Source organism: Misgurnus anguillicaudatus, unplaced genomic scaffold (assembly GCF_027580225.2).
Source record: "Misgurnus anguillicaudatus unplaced genomic scaffold, ASM2758022v2 HiC_scaffold_28, whole genome shotgun sequence".
Taxonomy (NCBI): domain Eukaryota; kingdom Metazoa; phylum Chordata; class Actinopteri; order Cypriniformes; family Cobitidae; genus Misgurnus; species Misgurnus anguillicaudatus.
Window position 1 is genome coordinate 9,093,864 of NW_027395278.1, and position 25,583 is coordinate 9,119,446.

General features: G+C 41.2%; 1 protein-coding gene across 2 annotated transcripts in view; it reads left to right on the plus strand.

The window, feature by feature from the left end:
- The window catches only part of LOC129417250 (BRISC and BRCA1-A complex member 2), a 205,963-nt gene that overhangs the window by 94,769 nt on the left and 85,611 nt on the right, over positions 1-25,583 (plus strand). For both annotated transcript variants that reach the window (XM_055171795.2, XM_055171796.2), the window contains exon 6: positions 2,352-2,426. In XM_055171795.2, coding sequence (XP_055027770.1) covers positions 2,352-2,426 — 75 coding nt within the window. The remainder of the gene's footprint in view (positions 1-2,351; positions 2,427-25,583) is intronic.

The following is a 25,583-nucleotide window of genomic DNA, read 5'->3' on the forward strand; positions in this document are numbered from 1 at the left end:
TTATCCCTGCATCCTGCACACAAAGCGTCCCCTGCACAATATCTCCACAGACACGCTGCCTCAGCTCTGTGCTCGTTAGCCGAAACACGTCTTTGAAATAAGCACGTGCCCAGAAACATTCACAAAGCAAACGTTCGTATCCTTATCTGATCCAGAAATGTTAAACCGAAAGCACACAGCGCGAGTCCGTCCAAGCTCATATACTCCGCAGTGCGTCTGCCCGTAAGCCGAAACACGTCTGTGAAATAAACACGTCCAAACACGCGCAAAGTTGCTCTCTTGCCTGGAAACCTTCACCAAACAAACGTCCATATCCTTATCTGATGTAGAAATGTTATAAAGCAAGCACACAGCGAGAGTACAGGCAGTAGTCTGTCCAAGCTTCTCTACGCAGCAGAGGCCGATGGTTGCTGCGTCTTCCACATGCTCCTCTACTCAGCCGAAGCCCAGGCTCCGCCCTACTCCTCGGGCTAGAGTCCTGCATGGGTCCATTTTTGGAGACCCGTTCCCGTCCGTAAGCATGTATGTAAGCATGCCCCCATATTTCAACACAGTAACGGCGCATTCACACGGGGCGTCAGCGTTAACGCTTCCCATTCACTTTTAATGGGTGACATCATGCGTTGCCGAACTGAATTGTGGATCCGTCGGCGCCGCGTCAGTGCCGTTGCTCGCGGCAGAAGTTGAACATTTCTCAACTTTTCAAGCGGCAACGCGTGCATCAGCCAATCAAATCGCCTTATGCAAATTACCTAGACAGAGCCAGCCAATTACGTTTATGGAAGAACGGAGCATGTGTAGCGGCCACTGTGATTGGATGTTGGTCACGCTTCAGACAAGCCTTCCGTTAAGCGTTAACGCTTACGCCCCGTGTGAATGCGCTGTAAGACAAATATGGAACAAAAAGAGAACAATACAGGATATACAAAGAAGACGTATTTAGAAGATACTTGGTTTTATGTAATATAGCAATTGTTTTGGACAGTTTTGATTGAACATGAGCGATGTGTGGTTTCCAGGATAATTTATGATCTAATATTATTCCAAGAAATTTGTTTTCATTCACCCTTTCTAGTGCCACATCATCTTTAAGCTCATGCTAGTTTCAATTTGTCGATTACTGAATATAATATACTTAGTTTTACTTGGATTAAAAAATAATTTATTTCAGTCAAACCATTGCTTGATTCTGGATAGTTCTCTAGTCACATCAATAATTATTTGGTGAAGATTATCCCCAGATGCATACAGTGTTGTGTCATCTGCGAATAGAACACATTTTAGCAAGTCGGATACCTTACAGATGTCATTAATATAAGAATAAACAACTTAGGACCAAGCAAAGAACCCTGGGGCACACCACAAGTTACTTTACGCATTTCTGATTGATGCTCATTAAAATGTACATACTGGTGTCTGTTGTCAAGATAGCTTTTTAACCATGAATAAGCACGGCCTCTAAAACCATATTGTTCTAATTTATTCATTAATAATTTATGATCTATGGTATCGAAAGCTTTTTTGAGGTCGACAAAAACACCCAAAGTAAAATACTTTTTGTCTAATGCAGATGTTTTGGTGTTGAGTGAATGCGTCAGTGTTTAAGTTGGGTAAGATCGCCACTCAGTGGATAAAAGCGGGAATGGGAGGTAGAAACTCCTCAGGGAAAGTTTTTTCTTTATTGACGAGACAACAATATTTATTGACATGTATCTGGATATCGCCATTAATTGTGCAATTGTAGACAAATTAAAAATATGATTAAAGACGTTGGTGTTTATTTTCATAAATCAGTATGCAGCAACAGTGGCGCAGTGAAGCTTTATGTAATGCGGTCTGAACCGTGGGTTTACCGGGGTATTTTATCACGGCTTAGAACACGTTTCAACCAATCAGAACGAAGAACCAGAACTGCCCATTTTATAATACTGTTTTTGGATCAGTGTATGCTCCAGTGTTTTATAAGTTGGGTAAGAGCACCACCTAATGGACAATAATGGAAATATGGATTGCCGTAAAAACTTGTAATTTGCAGGGAAACATTTTCTCATAATTGATGAGATAACTCATCAATGGTGGGAAAAGATTTCAAATAAAATCACAAGTTCTTTAATCAGTGCATTTATTTTTAGATTTTCAAGTCAATGCAATGCAACATAGCTATGGATTTTCATTATTTGTGAATATAAATGGTCAACATTTGAATGTTCATTTTATTTTAATTTGTATTTGGAAATATATGTGAGGTTAAATTGTAGGGTTAGCATGTAGGTTAATATGAAATTAATATTAAGGAATGTTAAAGAATCTGTGTGCATGTATTTTATTTGATGTTCCTCCTTTTTTCCTAGACAGGGGAGTTCTCTGTTCGATTCCTCCTCAGACTCCCAGTGGATTTTAGCAACATTCCAATCTATCTTCTCAAGGTAGGACCAGTCCACGAATACTTGCACCTACACTAAAACACAGTCTTCTTTATCTTCGGTAGGCTACTAGGCTTTGATCAACCTTCTTTATCTTCAATTGGTTTTCTATATCTATATCTGTTGTGTGTAGAGAATTTTTTCCCCATAAAATATTAAATGTGAAAGTGCATTTATGAGTAGGTTGCTCTGTGGAAGTGTTCATTTTTCGGATCTTCTCTTTCCTTTTGTGTGTGAAGGCTGCAAGTTGACTAATCAGCAGGCTGTCACTTCCAATCATCTCTGAGCTGTGTTGTATCTGCAGGCTTTCTCGCTGTCTATGTCTCTCTTGCTCTCTCTCTTATTCTATCTTTCACTCTCTCTCTCATTTTCTCTCTCTCTCTCTCTCTCTCTCTCTCATTGTCTCTCATTCCTCATCTTCTGCTCATCCTTTGTCTTTCCCTTCATTTTTTCTTCCTCTCCCTCTGTACTGCGTATGTTTGTTTATGTATGTGCATGTGTGCACAAAAGATGGTGGTGCAAGGCCTCAGGAAACCCATGCTCTATGGCTTTTGCCAGTTGCAGCCATGTTTGTCCTCCCAAGAGAGCTGAAATGATGTTAAACATATGGAAAACAGCAACCATCATCAGCATCACTATCTTAGCATTTTGTCCCTCAGCAGAACACTACACTTACGCATGCACAAGTAAAGTCCAAGACCACACTTTACTGAAATTCACTTGAGACACAGTTTAGTTTCCTTCAGTTAGGTCATTCTTGGGTCATTGTTTGCTAAAGTTTGTCAGATGAAGTTTATTTTGCCAGAAAGTCTCTTATATAACTGTACATTTTACTATCTTATATGTTAATACCAACATTGAACCAAACTAAAATCTGCAAACAAAGTCCAATAGAAGAGAACGCATATTTGGAAAAAAATATAACAGTCAAGATGCTCTATGTCCTTGGGTTTATAATAGTCCATGAAACATAAAACTCAGGATCACCTTGGCCCTGTTTCAATTAGTTCTGTGTATCTGCAAGAATCTTTTTATACGATACATATACCAATACATGTGTTGCGATGCAATGTGTTGCAATACATTGTGTTAGTGTAAGGAATATAATACTTTATAATTTTAAGAAAGCTGTCTTTGAGAACTGAAAAATCTGAAAGCTCTCCAAAGCGTTTCGTCATCTGCCTTCCTCAGGGAGAATGATACAAAACAAATTCATCATTTAACCACCTATTGATTATATTACTATATATTAAATAAGATGTTTTTCCTTTATGACCATAACCTTCCATTGCAAGAATTTAAAAGACATGTGACTGTCACAAAACTTCACAGCTGTTTTATGACACATCTCACAAGATGCTGGCAAATTACATGTTAACTGTGCAGGTCTTCATTAAATATCTCATGACGTCCTCTCCAGGTTTGTCTTTACCCTCTGCTACAGTAAAGAGAGGTCATAAAGGCCCTTGGAGGATTGGTGTTGCATTCTGTGATCATTACCTGCAGTGCCATCTTGCTGCTTTTATTTTAGTAGGCTTGACATGTTTACCTTCCCAAATCCATTTGTGTCTCTCAGCGTTTTAAAGACCTGTCATTAGAGCAGAGGAATGCAGAAGGCTGTGACTTTGGTGTTGTGTAGCAGTGCAGTCAGGCATCTCACATTTTTTGTAGGGATCAAACCAACAGAGACCAACAGTGTTTTATTAATATTAAGTTTTAAATGAATCATTCAGTCATTAAAGTCATTGAAGAAAGCACAATTGAACTATTTATAATTTTGAGCTTATGTCTTTGTGGCATTACCTTTCCTGTCTTTATTCTTTTGTACCTTGTGCAGGGTTCGTTTTGTTTCAAGATTATTTAAGGCTTTATAAGCAAAAGAAGGTGCAGTTACTTGGTCTTATGTTATTGCAGCCTGTATGCAGAACGGTAAGATCCATCCAGTTGATTTGGAAATTGCACTGACTGCTCTTTTGTTGGTTGGTTCAACTTGATACCTGCTCAGTTCTAAAATGTCAGTTGTCCCAGTACACTGTCAAAAATAAAGGTACGAAGCTGTCATTGGGGCAGTACCCCTTAAAAAAGGTCCTAATATGTACCATTTAGGTACAAATATGTTCCTTTAAAGGTACATTTTGGCAGTTCAAAGTACTAATATGGACTCTTTGGGTACAAAGGTGTACCTTTTTGAAAGGGTACTGTCCCAGTGACAACTTTGGTACCTTTATTTCTGAGAGTGTAGCTATTTGTGAAACAAGCTGAGGCTCAGTGTTCATGACAAGCCTGATCAATCACACTCTATGGGACTGACTTTGTGACTGACTTTTGGGACTGCGAGGCATCTCCAGCATGTAACGTGCCAGATCAAGTTGTTTTTGACTTCCCTTCCATTATCTGTTGCTTCGAACAAGGTAAAAATAACATAATTATTAAAACATCTCATTGGTACATGAAACAAAAATATCGTATGCCATTTTACATGCTGATGTATCTATATGTTTTATTTTAAAGCAAAAAATACTCATTATTCAATTCAATTCAATTTTATTTATATAGCGCTTTTCACAATAATTGTTAATTGTTTCAAAGCAGCTTTACATGAATAGATGTAGGGGAAAACACAGAAAAATCGATAGATAATATAAGAAGCAGAATACAGCGGCTAATAATAAACCGTACAAGCGAGCGTAGTAGTAATGTACCGTATACATGAAAGTGCTAAATTAAGCCAATTTTGCCTGACTCTCCATAGGATGAAAAAACCCTGTGGGAAAACTCCTAGAATGAGAAAAACCCTTGAGAGATATACATATATATTTATTTACAGTATATAAACACAATAGGGATATGAAACGGGTAGGCGGATTAAACTGGTTCAGCAGGTGGTCGCTGGTCAGGCATTGGCTGGGTATCACAGTGAAGGGCAGCCAGTAGATCAGTGGTGTTATGACCTTCACAGCATCAGGAAATGGGTGTTGTTTGTCTCATTGTCCTCGGGGTCGAGGACGAGACAGGGAGAGAAAAACAGAATCCTATTAGCGTAGGGGCCGTTCGCATGTAATGCAAGTTTCATACAGTATTTTGGTTTAAAATCCGCTTGGTTCCAGACAGGCTAACTATTATAGCATAAGTATTTTACCCAGATGAGTTATGTGAATGCTTTGTTCTGGACAAACTTACTATTGCAGGATAGGTACATTTACTTGACATTTTATGTGAATGCTTTGTTAAGAATGTCTTAAGTTGTCTTAATGTCTTAAGACATTAAGAACATTATTTGGTAAATCAGGGGTGTCAAACTCAAGGCCTGCGGGCCAAATCCGGCCGAGAGTTTACAAATTATGTTAATTATGTGGCCCGCGAGAGTTTACAGATTATTTTATTGTTATTATAAGTTTTATTTTTTCCAGGTTATTTCCTACATTGATTTTTTTAGCAGCCACCAAAACTAATTTTTGTCCCGCCAAAGTCTTTTTGTAATGGAATTATAGTGATAATGTTGATGATTGCATGAGAAAGAACGAGCAGCGCCCTGCACACGCACACTACTAGAGTAAGCGTGTCTGAATGCGAACGCTGCAGCCTCCGGAGGTCGCATTTCCAGGCTGCATACGTCATCAAGACTGTCTTGTTTCAGAATATTAAAGGGATAGTTCGGCCAAAAACGATATTAAACCCATTATTTACTCACCCCCAAGCTGTCCAAGCTGCATATGTCCATCGTTTTTCAGACAAACACATTTTCGGATATTTTAGAAAATATTTTAGATCTTTCTGTTGATTAAATGTAATGTTACGGGGTCCAGCAATAGTCCACGACCTTCAAGTCCAAAAAAAGTGCGTCCATCCTTCACAAATTAAATCCAAACGGCTCCAGGATGATAAACAAAGGTCTTCTGAGGGTAATCCGTGCGGTGTTGTTGTAGAAATATCCATATTTGAAATGTTTTAACGTTATTAACTACCTTCCGGTAGCGCCGCCATCTTAGACTCAGGAGAGAGTATTCGCGTAGTGTACGCACTTTTCTTAGTGACGTATGACAAATTCGGAGGGCGGGGGACAGAGCAGCAACAGAGAAACCGCTGTATGCTGCGTAAGCGCTCATCCTGAATGCGGATGACTCTAAGATGGCGGCGCTACCGGAAGGTAGTTAATAACGTTAATAACATTTTAAATATGGATATTTCTACAACAACACCGCACGGATTACCCTCAGAAGACCTTTGTTTATCATCCTGGAGCCGTTTGGATTTAATTTGTGAAGGATGGACGCACTTTTTTTGGACTTGAAGGTCGTGGACTATTGCTGGACCCCGTAACATTACATTTAATCAACAGAAAGATCTAAAATATTTTCTAAAATATCCGAAAATGTGTTTGTCTGAAAAACGATGGACATATGCAACTCGGACAGCTTGGGGGTGAGTAAATCATGGGTTTAATATCGTTTTTGGCTGAACTATCCCTTTAACAATTATAAAGTTAAATATTATTCTTTTAGATAGTAAATAGCTGTAATATGCGTATGCGAATGTAATGGTAAGTTAACTTAAATAAACCAGGCTTGATGACGCTGCCTACAGTATGCGACCTCCGCATATGGAACGGACAGTATCTGCTCGTTCTTTCTCTCCCTCTCTCGCGCACACTCACGCGGATCCAGTGAGAAAATGTTTTCCATCTCGTGTACAGAAATGTTTCGCGATGTCCTGCTGGGATTAGTTTACAACGCGTTTATTCCCGCTAAATACACAAACTAATGACTCATCTGACTCATTAATAAACGATTGAAACTATTGATCTGTAGCCTACAACACTGAACTCATGAGACGTCAGTCAATCAGACACTCAAAGCCAGGTAAAAAATCACAGCTTTTTTGTAAAGAGGGCAAGAAATGACAAGTGAGAGTATGTGTCTAATAAATGCATATTGTGGTGGAGATTGTAAAGCTCTTTATTAGTATCTAAAATGCCTCTAATTTTCTGACCTGCACAATGAAGGATAACAGAACATTTTGAGTGTACTCACATACAACATGTGTTTTTGTCACCACAATTATTTTTATTATTTTTATAATCTGTAGAATAGTTGTACTCTATACACTTTGTCATTATTTGCCTGGGCTTCTACTTTCAAAGCTAGGTGTTAATTGAGTTATTAACAAAACCAATAGTAAGCAAATGCAGAGAAAATTATGCAATGTACAGTAATAAAAGATGATGCATTCATACAGTCGTTCAAATACAACCGTCCCTTTGAGATTAACCGTAATGCTGATGTGGCCCGGGATGAAATTGAGTTTGACACCCCTGTGGTAAATCATTCCAGAGCTTAGGGGCTAGATATAAAAAGGATCTACCACCTTTAGACACTTTTGATATTCTAGGGATAATTAATAGGCCAGATTTTTGTGAATCGCAGTTTACGTGTTGGATTGTATTCTGATAGTAATTCTTTAAGATACGAGGGTGCTAGGCCGTTTTGTAGGTGATTAGCAATATTTTGAATTGTATGTGATATTTAACTGGTAGCCAGTGTAAAGATGCCAAAATTGGACTAATGTGGTCATACTTTTTAGATTGAGTACTCTTGCAGCGCCATTTTGAACTAGCTAAAGCTTGTTTACCTGATTTGCGTGACATCCCCCGAGTAACCAGTTACAATAGTCTATTCTAGAGGTCATAAAAGCGTGAATACATGAGAGTTATCATTAACTCTCATGCTTTAATTAATTTTAAGGCATTCTTTGATTGAAAAAAATTCAATAAAGCCAATTAAAACAATGTCAGTTGAGCATATCAAATGAACAGCATACTAGATCAAATTTTTTAAAGTCCCTGGAAAAGGCAGATAATAAATGTGTTCTGAGTTTGTCACACACCAACCAAATTTAAATGCTGGATAAAACACCAAGTATATAAAATTAGTTTTGAAACCACGCCCACTCGCAGAAAAGCTGCCGTCTCTCTCAACCTTCAAATACAGCTACAACCTGAATGAATGCTCATGATTGTGTTGGGGCTAAGCCATGAGCAGGGGCTTAAGTGAATCATCGAGCCACCGTTTTTACTCTGCCCAAATAATCCTGAATAAAGAAATGGTGAAAAACTATTTAACGATCTAGCTCTGCAATTCAGTACTAGATAGTTTACAGTCTTTTAGTGTGTTTCAGCAATACATTTCTAACATTTGTAATTAAGAAACATTTTTCAAGATTGACTTTACAGAGACTTTAAGATGTAATAAAGGCTGTCAGATTTTAAACTGGGATATACATTGTTCAAGGGAATTGGAGGGTATGTGTGGTACAGCAAGAAAGAATAAGAGAGACATTTAAACATTTAACCCCCTGGGGTCTAAAAACGCGGCGCCGCGCTTTGATGTGTTTTTTCCTTATCATGGCAGAATCAACTTAAAATACTCCATCATTAATAATCATACACTTACGTGTTTGACATCATTTGAAACGGTAAAGGGTCTTCTTTAATATGTGTTCATTCACAATAACAACAGATCTTTGTGTTTTTGTCAAACAAAGAAAATAAACAGGGTGTGCATCCAGACATTTCTGTCTCCGCCAGCTGTCTCTCAAAACACGTTACAAAAATCAATTGAAACTCCGCGAATACTCGTCACACAAGCATGATACACATTTACAAAGAAAGCATGAAATGTCTACTTTTAAACAAGCTAAATATAATCGAAAACAAATCACGCCTGTTTATGTAATCTGCATTGAAGTAAAGAGAGTACCGTTTTTTCTGGCTGACTTCATTATCTTTAATTCTGTCACGCCCACAGGCGGAACCCGCTGTTGACATGGAAATCAACAGACGAGCGGTTCAAACCATAATAAACTAAGCATAAAGTTTATCAGATTTAAAAACTTTACCGCATGTTTGGATTATAAACTTTATACACACACGTGAGGAATATCTTCATTTATGTCTGGACATTGAGGAAGAGAAGCATTTATCTTTAACGTTACCTTAGAAGAACAATGGAGGACGCACTGGAGCTGGATTAGAAGTAAGTAACGTTAACAGTTAATTTATACCATTTATATTTGCTATCATGTAACTTAATATGCTCATGGCTTGTGCAGTTCAGCCTAAATACAGTAAGCAACCTCAGCAGACTGCACGCTTCGGATTGAAAAACTTTCGCATTGTTTACAAATGGACGTAATCTCACGTAATGGGGGATTTCACTGTTGCATGCTGTAACAGTGTTAAACACAGTTATTCACTTATATCCTTTGTGGCAACTTTCAGTAAGCCTGAACTGCTGTATCTTTTAAGTGTGTGCTGTAATATGATTCCATGTTTACATGCTTATTTACAAACAAATCCGTGTGACCTCCCGTAATGGCGGATATCTTTTACATGTTTTACAGCGTTAGACACAGTTATTCACTTTCGTATCCTTCATGGCAACTTTGAGTAATGCTGCACTGCGGGATTTGCTGTAAAATGATTCCATATTGTTTACATGCAAGGCAATTCCATACATTGCGCTTTACACGCGACACCGTTTTTATGAGCGCCGCGTTACACGGAGACACGAGCTCGCGCACATGGACGCGCCATATGCGATGTGTTTTTAAAGTTCATACGCGCTTACAGAAACGCGTTTAAAACAGAAGCTAGACGATAAGGGGATGGGCATCTGAAAACAGTCATCTGAAAACAGCTTTTTATATAACTAATCGCTGCAGATGTTTATCTGAGATTTAGTTTATGTACAAGATAGTTTATATGAATGTAGTATCAGTGACATTTACCCATCAGTTATATATGTAAGGGTATTTCTGTGGACAATTTATGCTAACAGCTGTTTATAACTCTCTTAGAGGTCTGCATCTCTCTCATCAGTACAAAACTATGAAGTGGAAAAACACTTTTTGGACATAAAGTTATATGGTAACATGAGCCACATGAAGTTTACAGCTCTGTTGTGTATCAGTTTCTTAGTTTATACAAAGTTTTTGAATAGGGTTTGTTTCCAAATAAACTGAAAATTTCCTACTGACCATCATTTTTATTTTGATTATATTGTTAACTTAATAAACCTCAAACAAACATGTATACATTTGTCCTCACATTCTTTACTGTAGTTCACTCTCAGATTCCTGCCTAAAGGCTCATTATGCAGCTCATTATGCAAGCCTTTGTTTGCTAGCTGTCAATCAATCCTTCTCGCATATGGCCCCTCTAAACAAAAAGTGTCTTACAATTTCTAAGTCAATACATTGTTTTATGTGAATAAGTAGGCAGGATGATTTTCACATCATTTTAAATAAAAAAAACTCTAGACTACTAGATTCTGTTTAGAAAAGTCTTGTTAAAACATGTTTAGTATGGGTTTTGTGGACTTATATCACTGACTTAAAAATTTTGCTTTTTTAAAAACCACGCATAAACATTTTTATCTCAAAAATACAAACATGTACATACATGTAGCTCATATAATATTTTAGCCCAGTTTGTGCTGAACGCAGTGGTATGAGACACTTGCCATTATTATGTTTTAAAGCAACTGAAAAAAGACCAAATGTAAGAGCATGTCAGAACCTCTGACAGTGTCCCAAAATGGTGGGACCCCAGAGGGTTTAAGAGGGAGACATTGAAGGGTTTATTAGAAAGGTCGAAGGATTGAGGTTTAATGAAGCAGTTAAACAGCAACATAGTAATCCAGGCAGACCAAGCAAGACAGACCACATAATGTGGAGATTAATAAATAGGCTTGTTTTTAATATATATTTCTATTATTGTGAGCTGTTCCTCATTATGATCATTAGACATTATTTGTTCAATGTTTTATTTTCATTCCCTGACCAAATTTTTAAACTGACAAATTATTTATCTGAAAACATATTTAGCAACTTTTTGACACAATATCAGCAGCTTATTTTAGAGCACAGTGCATCTTGATATCCATGTTTATCCCAAATGTTGTTGTTCGAATAAAGTAGTGGTGTGGTTGGCTATTAACAATACAGAATGACAAACTTTTACAGTTGCTCAGACGGTAAAAGCTTTGTGTTAAGAACTGGATGTCTGGTATGTAATTTGAAGGTGGAAGATATTTAGTGCTTCTTTTGGCATGCTCTGGAATCACTTTTATTTTTGAGATATAAAATATTCTGACAAAATATTATTTCCTCTATATTATTCCTTTTTAGTATGGTTGAAAGGCAAAACATTGTGATGAACTACAGATTCAGGCTTGCTTGGAAGTGGATCCATTCTAAGTTGCAATAGAATTAAGGAATAATGAGAGCTCAGGTATTAAGAGAGATTGAGGTAAAGGACACAATTAAATATGTTTTAATTCATGTTAGGCCAAGTCGTTAGGAGGGCGGGGCGCCCCCCTTTTATAATGGTAAGGGAAACACTGTGCCTTAATAATATACAGTATGTACATTTTACATAAAATATCTGTTCTATTTCTATTCATTTATTTGTAAGTGACATTACGAGATTTTATTAAGTTACTTTAATCAATTATTTTAGTGATATTTACAAAGCCACTTAATCATTTTTTACAGTTATGAATTTACGGCTGCTAGGTTTAAAAAAGTCATACCACTTATTATTATTATTATTAAATACATACATACATACATACATACATAGAGATGCTTAGTACAATATCTTTGCTTCTGACAAGTTTCTGTAATAAATCAGTAAATCAATCACAAAACGTGTTGACAGTGGCAAATAAAATGCTTGTCAATTCTGAACTGTGCTCTTTTGTATACTTAAAATTTTCTCATGTCTTTTTTCTTTATACCACATTAATCTCTTTAGAATATTGCTACTTTTAGAAAAATTGACATAATTATAAATATTATGAACAAACAATTAAACAGTGTCAAAATTCGACAACACAAAGAATTGAGATATTAATTTTAAATACAAATATTTAACAGATTTAATATTTAACAGACCTCACCCCGGATATTCTGAAACTAACGTAAATTTTTTTATGCTTAATGCATTAAGATAGTTTAATTAAAACATATTAATAAACATAATATAAACAATATTTATTAAAAATGTAATGGCAATCAGATGCCGCCAAAATATAAATGCAACGCGTTGTGCTGCAACATTATCTCACATAAGAAGTATCTGCAAAGAAAAATCACACAAGAAATATCTGCACGAATTAAGAACCAGGGTAAGTCGCATTATTTAAGCCTTTCATTATGTTGGGATGATTTTGTGTATAAAATCACAAAAAAAAATACTGCTGGGTTTTTACAGGCAGTGTCACATGTATTAGGCTCATACTAAATTCTCTGTTGCACTTCGTATAAATGGGCATTACACGTACAGTCATCTTAATAGTTGTATGCGCTGTTATGCTGGCACATTTAGGGAATTTGTAAGTATGCGCCCCTGAAAGCACTTGCAGAATTCTATAAGACGAATTGGCGACTGCCCCGGGGTAGCAACGGGGTCAGCCCCGCCTCCTCACTAAGATAAAAGTTTTTGTATTTTTCTTGCTCAAAGTTGCTCTCAGATTGGTCTTAAGCTAAGACTCCTACATAGAGTTTTTAAGCTAAATTAGAAGCTCTCTTCGAGAATTTTAAGAAGCTTTAAGAATATGGGCCAAGATCCTCAGAAAAGTGCATGCCAAGATGTTTGAAACTGCTTGCTTTCTCTCCCGGTGTCCTGCCCATCTCAAGTGGGGTGTAGTTCTGCTGCTGCCTCCTCCTAAAGTCAACCACCAGTTCCATGGTTTTGCTGACATTGAGGTAGGCTGCCTTGTTGTTGTTGGAAATAAGGCCCAACACCACTGTGTCATCGTCAAACTTAGTGATTAAAGTAGAGCTATGAAAGGACATACAGTCATATGTATAGGGAAAGTAAAGCTTAAGCTGCTTGTGGTGATTTTGTACTCAGGATAATGATGATCAGTTTTAAAGGCTGAACTATTATTTATAAACAGCAGCCTCACTTAATTCCCCATGCTGCTGTCGATGTGGGGTGAGTGGTGTGCAGAAGGTGGGAGACTGCACCTTCAGTGGATCTTTTAGGACAAATAGCGAACTGTAGAGGGTCTATATTATTAGGAATAGATGAGCAAATATGATATTTGATAAGCCTTATTGTATTTATGAATGCAGTTGTAAAAAATACAGGAATCCACATCTCTATTTTTGAGCAGACTCCATGATTGTTGTTATCAGTGTATTTATGTATTTCACCATTGTCTCTGTATTACCATATTACGCAAATATGTTTACATGAAAAGCAAAAAAGAAGGGGAAGAGCCACCTGACTTGCTTACATTTATGTCTTGCTAAGTCTTTGCTAATGTATCAGTGCCTCATTTTCAAATGTTAGACAACCATAAACACAGTTTGCGGATAGAGCCCCTATTTCCATTGCATTTCATATAAAACATATAGACTTATGATTTTGCATTGACTTTGTATGTAATATACTTTGTTTAATTGTTGAATTTGCATTTAGTGTGTACACTCTTAACAGTCAGATAGCAAAAAGCTTACACCAGAAAACAAGTCTTAAGGGTCAAGATCTTTGCATATTGGATTCGAAATTTGTGCATGTTAAAAAATAAATATGACCTCATTGTGTGACGCTTACACACTGCCCCCGAAACGTTCGTTTGTCATAAAAAATTTGGATCAGGTAATTTTCTGCATTTTACTTATCCGGTGTTTTGACATCAGAGGAACCGTACGTATGTAAAAATTAAGAATATAGTGACTGAAAGGTTGATCCACATCATCTTGCAATACAAAGCATGACAAACAAAGTGAGGAATACAAAGAGACAGAAATGTGGCCTCTTTATTACACTTATTCCAGTAGTGAACTTGCACACACACCTAGAGCAGTGGACAGCTGCAGCAGCCCTTATCAAGGAGGAACTGAAAAAGCTGCCTTGCTCAAGTTAGCTAAACAAGAGCTTGTTGCTATTCATCCATTCACAGTAAATGTGCTAACGTTACGAATAGGGGTGCAACTGATCACAAAACTCACGGTTCGGATCACATTACGTTTTTTGAGGCACAGATCAGATCATTTTTCGGATCAGCAAAAAAAAAAAGTATGGGAACATTCCAATAACAAATCAAGAAATTACAAACATTTATAAAAAAATAACAAAGTTGCACATTAAGTAAGGTCTAAAATTATTAGGTACAGAAATCAAATGAATAATAACACTGTATTTATTGTAAAGCTTCAGAAGTTATTTTCTCTTTGTCTTTGGTTGTTTGATTAACATTAATGACACAGACTTAAGTAGGTCAATTGAGCTTGCTGTCTCTTTAAGACCAAGTATGCGCAGACTGAATATCTCTCCGTGTGTGCACAACTGAGTCCCCTTAAACGAGCGCACACGCACAGACAGAGGGCGAATTACAAACGGCGCAGCATCACAGTCGTCCCACATAAAAACGTTACGTTGTTTTTCATTGCTCTATTAGCCAAATGTATTTTAATACACTACAGTATGAGAGAGAGTAGCGCAACTCTCTGAAGTTTACACATCAACAGTTCTGATCTTTGAAGAATGATTACGTCTGACTCGAGCTGGACCGGACGCATACAACTGCACGTGCGTTTGTGCATAAAGTAAACAGCTCACTTTAGCGCCTTTTTGCAGTTAAACGAATGTTAACATTTGCAAACCTTTGAAACACAAATAATAAACTTTTCCTATTTAAATTTGCGTATTAATCCGCGAATCACATGCAAACCGAACCGTGGGTCGTGATCCGTACGGATCACGGATCAACTGCGATCCGTTACACCACTAGTTATGAAGATTTCATTTTTTTATTGTTTTGCGATTTTTTTTTTGCAACTGATGAATTATAAAGAATCAGATACTGTGTGCAAGGTTTGTGTTTTACTGAATGTTTTGCCACTCAGTCCAACTAAGAGGAGTGTGTTTCGCTGGGAACTTGGCATCAGTGCATACACTTGGTCTATACAATCAATGTATGGTGTTATGCAGTATTTTTTCATTCAGTATGGACAGACAAACACGTTGCTGAAAACTTGAGGTTAAGACACAGCGTTACACATCTCATCCTTTCTGTCAGTCCATTACTCCCCTATCTTATTCTCGCTAAGTCTTGCTAAGCAAGCAGTGCCCACATCCTGTCAACAATCTTTCAGCACCTCAGAGGCATATCAATCGGGGCACCTGACATCTCCTCTCAAATACCACCCCCAACTGGCACTACCCACTACAGAAAAGCTCAGATTAGAAGACAGCGGAGTGACATAAAGCCCATTTGCCAGCGGCCTACACCCACCATTTAGCTTTATGCCACCAGCAGATTAGAGCTTTTTGGCTGCCTGTTTGTTTATCTGTTCGGCATTACATGTGGAGACTATATCCTCTTACACATTAGCATTGATGTCTAAATATGTCAAACTCACTTAAGAGGTCATGCCAACAACTTTACTTCTGCTGACATGATCTTATTAAAAATATAGCTGTTTTTCAAATATTCTCGGGATTATAAGCCATGTAGAATCAGAGAATTAGGGGGAACATAAGCACAGAATGTTTTGGAAAGTTACTTTTTGCTTATAGAAAGCATGTAGCTGTCTCCTGTGATATAGGTTGAGTTTTTCAGTAGTGTGGTTTCGGAAGAACTGTTTGCACCAAACACAGCGAGCTGAGTGACGCGATGACAGAACTGCAATGCTACGCCACAACATTCCTCAAAAACACTTAAAGGGGCAATGAACCTGCCGATTTTATTGTTTTATAATGTTGTCTGAGGTTTATGATGTTTGCGTGCAAAAGCAATATGTAATAAGCTATTTTGTAACATGGATTAGTGACTCTCTGGAGAATGGTTCGTTTGGGGGAGGGGCGGGCCGCATTGTGAAGATCTGGACGTAAACGCCCACTGCTATGATTGGATAGCTTCATTCCCCGTCATTACATGTGGGGAAATGTTTTGAAAACATTAATGTGTAAAAATAGCAGCCAAACACATATGTTTGAGCCACAAAAGACTCTGGGCCCTATCTTGCACCCAGCGCAATTGACTTTGTCAGTGACGCATGTATCATTTCGTATTTTGCACTGGCGCAGAGCGGGTTTTTCCCTCCACAGACGCACGTCGGCAAACTAGGGAATGAACTTGCGCTCCCTGGGTGGTTCAGCGCAAAAAAGGAGGCGTGCTCCGGCGCAAACCATCTCTTATGCTATTTTGCAGTTTCAAAAAAACAATTGCGCTACTAACCAAAAAAAACTAGTCTAAAGTCAGTGGCGCGTTGCGCGTGGTTCATTATGCTATTTTAAGGGCGCATGCTTGACCATAATGTATAGCGTGCACAACGCGCATTGCTTATCTAATCTACACAGATGCAACAGTTATTTTTGCAAATCATAAATTGTTACAATAAAAAATATAAGATAAGGGAAATCATTAAATCATAAATTGTTACAATAAAAAATATTAATACATGAGATAAGGGAAATCATTGTGGTGAGCATTGTGGTGATAGTTTTTATTTATTTTGTGTGGCAGCGTTAAACAATTATCATGCAAATAACGATTAAAATATTTTCATAAGTTTGTTGTGTGGCTGTATTACGTTTATTTTATCTAAATAATAATTCAAATGTTTTCATAAGAAACCTTCATGTATGTGAACTTGATTTGTAAGTGTACTTTGGGGTTGGACCTTGCTTGCGTTTCTTGTGTCCGATTTCAAAGCCCCCAAACCCTTTCAGCAGTGAGGGTGGACGCAGCGATGTCCTCCTGTGTGCCCGGCGTGCCCGATTTATGCTGGCAAGCTTGGGATCCCCCCGTCTCTTGACATCATTGTAGTGCTTGGCGCAGCTGATGAGACAATTGCGTCTATTTCCTCTCACTCCTGTTTAACCTACGCTGATTTGGGCGGGTTTCTCCCATCCCCATACAAAACAACTTCTCTGTCTTTGACTGCTCTTACAAGAACGTCGGTCTCCTCGGCTGTGAACCGCTTCTGGCGTGCGCCTGTCAAATCCGTCATAATAATAGCAACCCGCCATGGAACTTGCGCCCTTGCGTTTAAAGGGAATGTTGGATAGCGTTCTGATTGGTTTATTTGACGTTACACCCAAACCACACCTATGAATAATGAACCTACTTCAGACCAACCCCTTATTGATTTCTCCCGCCGGGAAAATAGCAACAGCGCCCAAGTTCCGCCCACAAAGTCACATGCGCTTTGCGCTTCGGACTTGCGTTTCAGATCGTTAAAATAGGGCCCTCTGGGTGCTAAAGTTGATACACATAAATGACAATATGTATAGTAAAGTAGAAACAAAACCTTAAACTCGACGTGACTAAATTACCGTATACAACACAGTAAGCGCGCATCAGAATCTAAACTGCGGCAGATAAGTCCTTATAAATAACTTTGTATATTTCTATTGTGCTTGTGAGGTTGCTCTGACATACGCCTAACGTTACATAGCACAGTTATATGATAAAAGCTTTGTTGAGTGTTGGACCTTTCAAATGCAACTTGCCAAAATTACCGTATACAACACAGTAAGCGGGAATCAGAATCTAAATTGCGACTGGTAAGTCCTTTCTTATCACTAACTTTGTATATTTCTATCGTTACAACCCGAATTCCAGAAAAGTTGGGACGGTTTTTAAACTTCAATAAAATGATAACTAAAAGACTTTCAAATCACATGAGCCAATATTTTATTCACAATAGAACATAGAAAACAGCAAATGTTTAAACTGAGAAATTTTACAATTGTATGCACAAAATGAGCTAATTTCAAATTTGATTTCTGCTACAGGTCTCAAAATAGTTGGCACAGGGCATGTTTACCATGGTGTAGCATCTCCTTTTCTTTTCAAAACAGTTTGAAGACGTCTGGGGCTGGGCATTGAGGCTATGAGTTGCTGGAGTTTTGGTGTTGGAATTTGGTCCCATTCTTGCCTTATATAGATTTCCAGCTGCTGAAGAGTTTGTGGTCGTCTTTGACGTATTTTTCGTTTAATGATGCGCCAAATGTTCTCTATAGGTGAAAGCAGGCAGGCCAGTTCAGCACCCGGACTCTTCTACGACGAACCCATGCTGTTGTAATAGCTGCAGTATGTGGTTTTGCATTGTCCTGCTGAAATATACAAGGCCTTCCCTGAAATAGATGTCATTTGGAGGGCAGCATATGTTGCTCTAAAACCTTTATATACCTTTCAGCATTCACACAGCCTTCCAAAACATGCAAGCTGCCCATACTGTATGCACTTATGCACCCCCATACCATCAGAGATGCTGGCTTTTGAACTGAACACTGATAACATGCTGGAAGGTCTCCCTCCTCTTTAGCCCGGAGGACACGGCGTCCGTGATTTCCAACAAGAATGTCAAATTTGGACTCGTCTGACCATAGAACACTATTCCACTTTGAAATAGTCAATTTTAAATGAGCCTTGGCCCAAAGGACACGACGGCGCTTCTGGACCATGTTCACATGTGGCTTCCTTTTTGCATGATAGAGCTTTAGTTGGCATCTGCTGATGGCACGGCGGATTGTGTTTATCGACAGTGGTTTCTGGAAGTATTCCTGGGCCCATTTAGTAATGTCATGCCGATGAGTGATGCAGTGTCGTCTGAGGGCCCGAAGACCAACGGGCATCCAATAAAGGTCTCCGGCCTTGTCCCTTACGCACAGAGATTTCTCCAGTTCCCTTTCAGTCGGTCACTACGACGTCACGTCGTGACTGACGAATTGGGAACTCGCTTAGAGAGACCAATCTGCTTCGAATACTACTAAAACGCCAATGAACTTGGCATTGAGATATTTGCATAATGCTGGCGCCGCCCCGCCAGGTGCGTATATAAGGAGCACGTGCAAATAGGGAAATCAGCTTTTTATCGCTTCGAAAGCTGGCAGTATCTGCTACTGAGAAGCTACTTTACTCTGTTGGGATCGATTGCGGAAGTTGGTTGGACTGGCAGTACCACAGCGGACGCTTCGCAGTATTCCACAGGCTCTACATCTTTTTGTTTTGAGTTTAGTGTGTGCGTTGCCTTTCCCTGTGCGCATCATCAACTGAGCATCTGAGTGAATTTCCCTAAAAGAGTGATACGAGAGAGCTTTGTGCCTTGTTAAAGGCAGCCACTCTCTCGTATATCCGGAGATTAGCGTCCTTTTCAGGATGGCTTTTCGTCCGTGCGATCTTGGATGCGGGAAATATATGGGTCTGAAGGACGGTCACGAGCGTTGTCTTTCGTGCTTGGGCATCGAGCACGCAGAGGCAGCGTTTGCTGGGGGTAAGTGTTCTCACTGCGAGAACATGTCCCTTGTGGATTTGCGGAGACGGTTGTCTTTCCTCCGGGAAAAACGCAACCCACGTCCAGCGAGTTCTGAACGCCGCCACGGAGCGGCCGTGAAGCTCTCAAAGGACGATCTCCGCATCACTGTGCTGAGCCGGTCGGGGGATTCGTCCTCCGGCTCTCAGCCTCCTCATCCACAGCCGGTTGATGTGCCGATGGAGACTTCAGAGTCGTGTTCTACGATGTCTGTAGGATCTGTCGTGCCTCCCTCCGGGTCCACGGAGACCGCAGCATCCGAGGGTGGGCCCTCTCCCTCTGATGACCCTGACGTCCTCCCCCCTTCCGGACGGGTCGTGACGCCGGAGTTTGATCCAGAGATGGTGGCCGTGCTCTCTCGAGCGGCGGAGACCGTAGGGTTGGAGTGGGTTCACCCCCCTCAGCCCGAACCGTCCCGCCTGGATGATTGGTTCTTTGGAGCTGCCCGGGTTTCACAACCCTCTTCACCGGTACCTTTCTTCCCCGAGGTGCACGAGGAGCTGACCAGGACCTGGAGGTCGCCGTTTTCTACCCGATTACGGCCGTTTCAGCCCTCCCCCCTCACCTCCCTCACCGATGGAGCCGCTAAGGGTTATACGGGGATCCCCCCCGTGGAGCGTGCGGTCGTGATGCAGCTGTGTCCGGCCACCGCTCCCTCCTGGAAGGACCGCCCAACCCTCCCCTCCGTGCTTGCAGACAGTCTTCCGGTTTAACGGGGGCTGCCTACCAGGCATGCGGAGAGGCGACTTCAGCCCTGCACGCTATGGCGTTGCTGCAGGTCCATCAGGCTAAGGCCTTGAGAGATCTGCACGAGGGAGGACACGACTCGCCTGTGCTTTCGGAGCTCCGGGCCGCTACGGATCTGGCCCTCCGCGCTACGAAGGTCACAGCGCAGGCGATTGGTCGTGCGATGTCCACGATGGTGGTCCAGGAACGCCATCTGTGGCTCTGTCTGGCGGACATGTCGGATGCGGAGAAGAACAAGTTCTTGGACGCTCCCGTGTCCCAGGCAGGCCTGTTCGGTGAGTCGGTGGAGTCGTTTGCCCAGCAGTTCTCCGCCGCCCAGAAGCAGACGGAGGCGATCGCTCAGATCATGCCCCGGCGCAAGCAACCTGCATCTCGCCCTTCAGCGCCGGCGGCCCCGTCTGCTCCTCGCCGAGGGCGCCCTCCGGCGGCTGCCTCCGCCCCCCCCGCTAGAAAGTCTTCTATACCACGGAGGGGGAACAGCCGTCGGCAGCCCGCCCCACCCGCTTCTCGTGGCAAACGGAAATCGAAGCGGCCCTGAGACGGGCGACCTGGAGTTGGATGGGATCACTCAGCGGGAGACGGTGATGGCACCGCTCCTTCCACCGGTAGAGGGCCGGGTGGAAAATCTTTGGTTTCGTTTTGTTTCTGTTCCGCCGGCTTCTCAGCCGGCACCCACAAAACCACAAAAAGAGTGCATTCCTATTCCTCCTCCAGGTCTCCAGAGGATCGAGAGAGATGTGAGCGGGCAGTCAGATGCTCTTCCTCCCTCTCCTCTATCGCCAGCGGGTGTCTTGAGGAGTTCGAGTTCTCCGCTACGGAGACCGGACCACCAGCAACCCCTTCGGAGTCCGCGTCCTCCGCTGAGGAGGCCGGACGACCGTCTCCCTCAGCGGGCTCAGGTCAGTGTCACACACACACATACTGTAGATGCTTATGCTGTCACGGCAAACGCACCGGCAGTCCCACCTGTCTCGCTTCGCTGCCCCGCCGCGGGTACACCGGTTGTGCCGTTAATTCCTCTCGTACGGTCCCTGGGGGCTTGGCTTCAGCTTCCCAGTCTGTCTCGTTGGGTTTTACGCACGATCCGCCTCGGTTATGAAATTCAATTCAATCGGCACACTCCCAAATTCTCAGGCGTACGTTTCACCACGGTGAAAGCGTCCGATGCACATGTACTGCGTGCAGAGGTCGAAGTCCTGCTGGCGAAGGACGCGATCGAGCCGATCCCTCTTACCGAGATGAGATCGGGTTTTTACAGCCCGTATTTCATAGTACCCAAGAAAGGCGGCGGGTTACGACCGATTTTGGATTTGCGTGTCCTGAACAAATCTCTTCAGAAGAGGTCTTTCAGGATGATTACACCGAAGCAAATTTTCAGTGCGATACGCCCCCAAGATTGGTTTGCAGCGATAGACCTGAAAGACGCGTATTTTCATGTGTCCATTCTCCCTCGTCACAGACCGTTTCTCCGGTTTGCGTTCGAGGGACCCCAGAGAATGCCCTATTAACATCGTGCTTTCATATCTTCAACATAGGTTAGATGGTAGGCTGTCACCCTCCACTATTAAAGTTGATATCGTCGCTATATCTGCTCATCACTCACTTATTAACGGCAGATCAGTGGGCCAGCATGATTTGGTTATTCGATTTTTAAGAGGCGCTCGCAGGCTAAACCCCTCGCGCCCCCCTTCTATTCCTCCCTGGCACTTGTCCATGGTGCTGAAAGCGCTTCAGAGTCCTCCCTTCGAGCCTTTGCAGTCTGCGAGTCTGAAGCTTTTATCAATGAAAGCTCTGGGCCCGGTTGCATAAAGCATCTTAAGTGTAATTTTCCCTTAAGTTGTTTCCTTTAAACTTAAGGGTGTTGCAGAAAAACCCTTACGTTTTTTCTGTTGTGTCTCCATGGCAACAATAGTATTTTATAACAACAAACCGGGGTCACTGTCATGAAACACTTTACGATTACTCTTACCTAAGAGAACCATTTAAGGGATTATATGCAAAACTCTTTAATTATTATCTAACAGAAGTTAAGGGGAATTTACCCCTTAAGTGTCATACTTAAGGAAAAAACTTAAGGTGCTTTATGCAACCGGGCCCTGACCCTACTAGCATTGGCCTCAGTGAAAAGAATAGGAGATTTACATGCATTCTCTGTTGACGATTCGTGCCTTCAGTTTGGTCCTGCTGTCTAGAGCGTGACTTTGAGACCCAGACCAGGCTACGTGCCCAAAGTTCCCACCACTCCCTTCAGAGATCAGGTGGTGAGCTTGCAAGCATTGCCTTTGGAGCAGGCAAACCCAACCGAGGCTTTGTTGTGCCCCGTACGCGCACTGCGATTCTACGTGGACCGCACGCAAAGCTTCAGGACCTCGGACCAGCTCTTTGTTTGTTATGGTGGTCAGCAGAAAGGGAAAGCTGTCACTAAGCAGAGGATGTGTCATTGGATAGTTGATACTATCGCCCTGGCTTATAATTTGCAGGGCATTCCTTGCCCCTTTAATTTGAGAGCACACTCCACACGGAGTGTTGCCTCATCTTGGGCTTTAGCTCGTGGTTCCTCGCTAACAGACATCTGTAGAGCTGCTGGTTGGGCGACACCTAATACGTTCATTAGATTTTACAATGTTCGTATCGAGCCTGTGTCCTCTCGTGTTCTTTCCTTACCAGGGAGGGCACGGAGAGCAGACTCGCAAGTCGGCTTGCAGCCTCCGACTGAGGCTCCAAATTGAGTTTCAGTATGGAAGGCTATCAGAGCAAAAATGCGTAATGGTTTGATTTGCTCTCTCCACTGCCTTGACAGCCTTTGTTGCGGAGCATTGGCTGTCAGCCTTTCACTAGCTGTATTCTTACGAACCTACGTGTTTGGCCAGGGCCCCACATTGTCTCCCAACGGGTTCCTTTGTGAGTATTATTCCGTGGGGTTAATCCTACCAGCCCACGTTTCCCTTAGCAGAGCACTGCTTTGCTTACACAGCCACGGCTGTCATTCTTACCTCAACTACGGTTGACTTTCGCCCACCATTAGCCCTTAACGGGGCGGTGGCTTCCGCAGCGTTCCTATCCCGCTCTGGTAGGGCGCTTCCCAGTCGCTGGCACTACTGTGGGGTTAAAGGAACATCTAGTGCCCGGCCTTCTGCCTTATCTTTCTCCATTTCCTGAGGGAACTTGGAGGGTTTTTGCAGACACTGGAAGAGGTCAGCCCCTAGTGGCGTTTTGGTAGGGATTCCCAATTCGTCGGTCACGACGTGACGTCGTAGTGACCGACTGAAAGGGAACGTCTCGGTTACGGATGTAACCCTCGTTCCCTGAAGGAGGGAACGGAGACGTCACGTCCCGTCGCCACAGGTGCTGCCACCTGCTGTTTAGGCCGGTCACCTTCCGGCTTTCTAAGCGAACAGAAGCTGATTTCCCTATTTGCACGTGCTCCTTATATACGCACCTGGCGGGGCGGCGCCAGCATTATGCAAATATCTCAATGCCAAGTTCATTGGCGTTTTAATAGTATTCGAAGCAGATTGGTCTCTCTAAGCGAGTTCCCAATTCGTCGGTCACGACGTGACGTCTCCATTCCCTCCTTCAGGGAACGAGGGTTACATCCGTAACCGAGACGTTTCTCTGAATCTTTTGATGATGTTATGCACTGTAGATTAAGAGATTTGCAAAGCCTTTGCACTTTGGCGTTGAGGAACATTGTTTTTAAAGTATTCCACAATCTTTTTACACAGTCTTTTACAGATTGGAGAGCCTCTGCCCATCTTTACTTCTGAGAGTCTCCGCTTCTCTAAGACAAACCTTTTATAGCTAATCATGTTACAGACTTAATATCAATTAACTTGATGTTCTCCCAGCTGAATCTTTTCAAAACTGCTTGCTTTTTTAGCCATTTTTTGCCCCCGTGCCAACTTTTTTGAGACCTGTAGCAGGCATTACATTTTAAATGAGCTAATTAAGTGGATAAAAGTGTAAAATTTCTCAGTTTAAACATTTGCTATGTTATCTATGTTCTATTGTGAATAAAATATTGGCTCATGTGATTTGAAATTCCTTTAGTTTTCATTTTATTCAAATTTAAAAAACGTCCCAACTTTTCCGGAATTCGGGTTGTATATTACATTGTATTGTTAAGTGTTGCACCTTTATTAATCGTTTAATGTTTTTAGTACATTAAAACAGTCAAACATACGTGTTTAGACACGAATGTTACAACAGGACATATCAAGCGATCTCTTACAAAGCAATAGTGAAACGCAGTAGCTTAAATAAATTAAAATATTTTACTTACTGTGTATACTGCTGTGTCATTTTAGTCAGATCCAATATTAGTAGTGCTTTTCTCTCTGCAAATCCAGCATCGACTTGTGGCTTCTTTACAAATAAATCTGTGGTACACAAAGTAAACAAACACTCACCACACGAGCTGGAACTTCTTTAAAAACAAACTTTAACCATGCATTCCTAATGTTATTTTCCGAGCCTCCGTGTTAAGGTTATACAGCATCTGTGTTCTTCCCAGACGGTTCTTCCACAACCGAACACTCCGTTTTCATGGATACTCATAACAGATCACCGCGTCAAAATAAAAATCTCACAGGAAAAATGTATTTAAAGTAAGTTTTGGTTACATTTGGCAATCTGTAAAGACATGTTTACTGATTGTTGAGGCACTGCATGGTTTGCTTTGCCCCTGGTCCACACGTGCGTCACGCAAAGCTGTGGGCGGGCCTACAAAGTGGTCGTTGTATGGAGGAGGTGTTTAATTTCTAATCTGACGTCATATTTCAGCACATTCCTGAATCGACTGTTTTCATTGCTTGGTGCCAAAAACTGTTATATTTCAGTAAAGAGGACATTTTCAGTTCTCAAGCTTGCAGGATGTTCATTTAAGTATGATTACCTCTTATATAACAGAATATCAAGTTAAAATAAATTTTTTGATTCACTGCCCCTTTAAAAGCTCATTGGCACTCCATGTCTACTTATTTAAATAAACATACATGCTCATGCACTTCTATACTGTGAAGACAAGGACAAATAGATCTGACAAGAGCATTACGGAGGAGACTGTGGGAATGACATCAA